General features: G+C 35.2%; 1 protein-coding gene across 1 annotated transcript; it reads right to left on the reverse strand.

The window, feature by feature from the left end:
* Positions 1–720: 720 nt before the first annotated feature.
* On the reverse strand, positions 721–3,246 carry LOC142642215 (3-ketoacyl-CoA synthase 10-like). Its single transcript, XM_075816553.1, has 3 exons — positions 2,854–3,246; positions 1,542–2,126; positions 721–1,266 (listed from the first exon to the last, which is right to left on the reverse strand). Exons 1-3 carry the CDS (start codon positions 3,244–3,246, stop codon positions 721–723), a joined length of 1,524 nt encoding a protein of 507 aa, XP_075672668.1.
* Positions 3,247–4,401: the final 1,155 nt, after the last annotated feature.

Raw genomic sequence — 4,401 nt, forward strand, 5'->3', positions numbered from 1 at the left:
GGAAATGCTACATCTTTTCTAGATCTGAAAATTTATGCAAAATTAATTAAATTTAACACGGAAAATGAGTTCAAATTTTGCATAAAATTGATCAATACTTGTAAAACAAAAATGCATAATCAAAACAATTTAAAGAACTCAACGAAACTCGAACCACAACCATCTGTTATATAATATATGGCTTGCCAATCTACGATCTTTGCCCCAGGTATTTTGCTTGATGGATCTGAATTGCATCTTCATATATAGTTTCCAACTCTATGGTATCCACTAGAACTAGACGACCATATTAGTAAACTTAACCAAAAAAATCACTTCCTAACCTCAAACTTAAAACCAAAACACATAAACCCACTATTTTCTCAAATAATAGATGTCGGTACTAGTGTCTAGCGGCTTCCTTGTAAAGATATCACAATGAAACAAGCCAATCTTGTGGAACCATCCTCATTAATTCTATAATCCAAGACCATCATAGTCTCACCCCTTAGTTGACATGGAGCTCTAGCTTTTGTCAAATGACACAAAGTGTAACTTAAACCCATCTAGCCTCTTTGAGAATTTTTTAGCTAACACAAGAAATAATGATTGAAACAGTCGTAATATATGAATACCAAACATAGGCTAACAAGCATTGTTATTAATATTAAACATTACTACTTCAAACAACTACAATTATCATCTTATCCTTCTTTTCTTTGAATCATCCTCTAGATAGACTTAATCCTCAATCCACGGACTCAGCTTAGGCTTCCCAACATTCCTAAGAGCCTTCCAAACAACACTATTACACTTGAACCCTGACCCAAAAGCGACTTGCCAAATTCTATCACCCTTCTTGATCCTTGAGTTTGCTTCCAAGTATGCCAATTCATACCAAATACTACTACTTGAAGTGTTCCCAAATCGCTCCAAAGTTTTCCTTGATGCCTCCATGTACTCCTCAGTGAGCTCCAAGTTCTTTTGTATCTCGTCCAGCACTTTCTTACTTGCTGCCAATATGCAAGCATGGTTGAAAGCAAGCTTGTAGTCAGGGATGTAAGGCTTGGCTTTCTCCTTTTTAAAGAGCATATTGGTGAAGAAATGAAGTTGCTCAGAAACAGGTAGGACTAGTGGACCAAGAGTGGTGATGTTTGCCTTCAATGCATGGCCTCCCACCTCAATCACATCTTTGCTCACTGAGATACCTTGCCTTCCTTCTGCATCTTCTCTTAAATGTATGCTTTGGAAGCTCCTATTGTCCATGGCTTTGCTAGTTCGAACCAGCTGCAAAATTTAAGGTCTATAATTAGTATTATATATTAGAAATTGAAAACAGCTCAATTAATTAAAACATACCTCCAGTCATGATTGTTCTAGTGCTTCGAAAAGAATACTCAAATTTAGAGACAATTCCTCTAGTCTATAATCTATATTTTAGAAAACTCTTTGATGGAACACAAGACTTCTTCAAAATGCTAAACTAGGGGGCCTCAAACAGCGACAAAACTTTAGTCCCAAAACATTTTATATCATAACAAAATGGTACATAAAAGTTGTACCTGCTTGAGTTCATACTTGGAGCGCCATCGATCAAGGCGGAAGCTTGAGAGCAACATGGCTGAAGCCCCCATTCGAAAGAAGCAATTTGGAAGGAGCATGTCAGGTTCATTACCTTTGTACCAAGAGTAAGTTACAGCTTCCGCGCTCACTACTAGAGCATATGCACCCGGATATGCAAGTAGGAGGTCTTTAGCTAGATCAATAGCTATAATTCCAGCAGCACAACCCATGCCACCAAGGTTAAAGCTATGAATATTGTGGTTAAACTTAAAATGGTTTACTACCATTGATGAAAGGGATGGAGTAGTGTTTAGTAAGCCACTATTCACCACAAGAATTCTTATGTCCTTTGGCTTAATTTTGGTGGCTGCAAAAAGGTCCTTTATTGCACCAAACATGATTTCACCTACTTCTTCTCGGCCATCTTTTAGGGTTATTTTCTGATTGGGGCTGAAAATTACACGGGGCAAATAGGTCTCATTGCCTATTCCAGAATTTTTGAGTGCACGCTGCTGAAATTCAATGGCAGCATCATTGAAGCTGCCTGATTTTCTTGCCAACTCAATGAACTCCTCCTTTGAGATCTATGCAAGTACAATAAATTGGAAAAAATATTACACTTTATGTTCACATAGATGCTGCAATGATGCTGACTTCCTATTTCTAACTTAATCTGGATATCCATGGTGGTCAGCCAAACAAAGTAGGGTAAAATGTTGTTTTGGACCCTCTCGAATATGAGTTTGTTTGATTTTGATTCCTTAATTTTAAAAATTCAATTTTGGTCTTTCACATTCTTAAAATATTAATAATTTAGCCATTTGGTCTTTTTTTTTTTTTTCCGTTTAGGTTACTAACAAAATGCTCGACATACCATATTTAAGGAACCAAATTCGAACTAACCCCATATTTAAGGGACTAAAATGAACCAACCTCATATTTAAAAGACTAAATTAGATTGAACAAAAGTGCAAATAAGAAAGCTATCAATGGACTGGAAATAGACAGATTGACTAAATTATTAGGATCAAAACGAAACGTTCTAATAAAATTAAGAGACTAAAATCAATCATATCTCAAGAACCAAAAATATTGTTTATCCAAGAAATTAAGTAATGACAATATTGTATAGAACTTCATCTACTCCTCCCCTTCTTCTAAATCGTTAATAAGAAAATGAGTATGTATCGTAAATTTTGTGATATGCTGAATTTCATGTTACATGAGCAAGAGACCAGCGTATAAAAATGCTTTCAAAAAGGATAAAAATTAAATGCAACTTTGTAAAGGAACATGATTAAGGTAGGTTACCTTAAGCTCATTCGGTGGGCGATAACAAGCAAAATCAACCAAATAAGTAGACCGAGGTGTTAAATCAAGATAAATATATAGAATTAAGCCTAATAATCCCACAATAAAGAGAGCATCTGTAACATCACACTTCTGATCAAAATCTTCCCATGTGAACTTTCTTAACTCAACACCCAAGATCACCAGGAGGACTGGCGCAACCAAGAAATAAAAGCTATGGCTAAGCATATAACCATAACCAAGCTTCACATATTTCAGGTTAACCGAGCTAAGAAAATCCGGCAATCTAGGCCGGACCTTCACATAGAAATAAAAAGACCCGGCATTTGGCCCCGAATTTTCAAGACCTCGATTCACAATCTCAGTTGAAAATTGCTCTTGCTTCATTGCCATATGGGAATATGATTATGAAGTGAAATTCAATTTTGTGATATGAAAATGACACAAGAATTGCTAGATTCTCAAAGGGAAGATGATATGAAGAATGGGGGTGCGACTGATTTAATATATGTATCAATGGAGAAAAGTGATATGATATGTAGTGCATGGAAGTTAGTAGTTACGTTACGTTAAGGAGATAACATAAGAGTAGTAACAGAAAGTAGGCTCTTTGTGCATGAAGCCTCAAGAGCAGCGGGTTTGTAGCACCAGAGAAATTGTGGGTCTGACTTCTGAGGATAGTTTTAGTTTTAATTTTAGTTTTTTTTTGGGCGGGGGGGGGGGGGGGGGGGGTTAAAATTATCATACAGCCTAATAACTTAGTAATGGTATGATAATTTTGAGGATATTGTGCTATGAAAGACTACTTTTTACTATTCACTTCCCTTAATTTTAAGTCATCGATAATTTTCATTTTGGTTAAGGTAAAGCCATGTCCCATATTAGAATATTTTTGGGGTCATGGTTTAAAAAAGGGAATTGGGACAATTGGTTATTTAGTAATGCTATTGACATGACTTTTTTCACAATTATTAAAGTGGTCGACTGTGAATAAAGATGTGCATTGGTCGGATTAGAGGGTTTTCTCAACTAAATTCAACAAGATCAGGGTGAGAAATTCCCAACTCATCTTACATGTAAAAACCAACCCAACCGGTTAGGTTGAGTCTATAGGTTGCATTTACATGTTTCACGCCTTGCAAGATTTCAATTAACTATTTAAGCACTATTTTTTTAATAGATTATTACAATTCACGTAGTTGATAAAAAAAATATAGTTACTAAAAAATATAAACATAATTAATAAAACTAAAAAAAATTAAAATAATGATATAAAAATGAACTTACATGTATTGTGGGTTGGGTTAGGTCAGATGGGTTGAAGAAACAATCAACCCGAATCTTACCCAACCCAAGGCTAAAAAAAAAAAATTTAAAAAAAAAAAAAATTAGAACCATAGTTAACCCACCAACCCATAAAAAATCAACCAAAAGCATCATGTTGAGTTAGCTAGTGAAAGTTCAAATAGTGTGTAAAACACCTATGAACATTTAGACCCCAAATTTAATCAAACACAAACAATATAAGCTATAAGCTATAACCAACAC

Source organism: Castanea sativa, chromosome 7 (genome assembly GCF_040712315.1).
Source record: "Castanea sativa cultivar Marrone di Chiusa Pesio chromosome 7, ASM4071231v1".
In the NCBI taxonomy this organism is placed as follows: domain Eukaryota; kingdom Viridiplantae; phylum Streptophyta; class Magnoliopsida; order Fagales; family Fagaceae; genus Castanea; species Castanea sativa.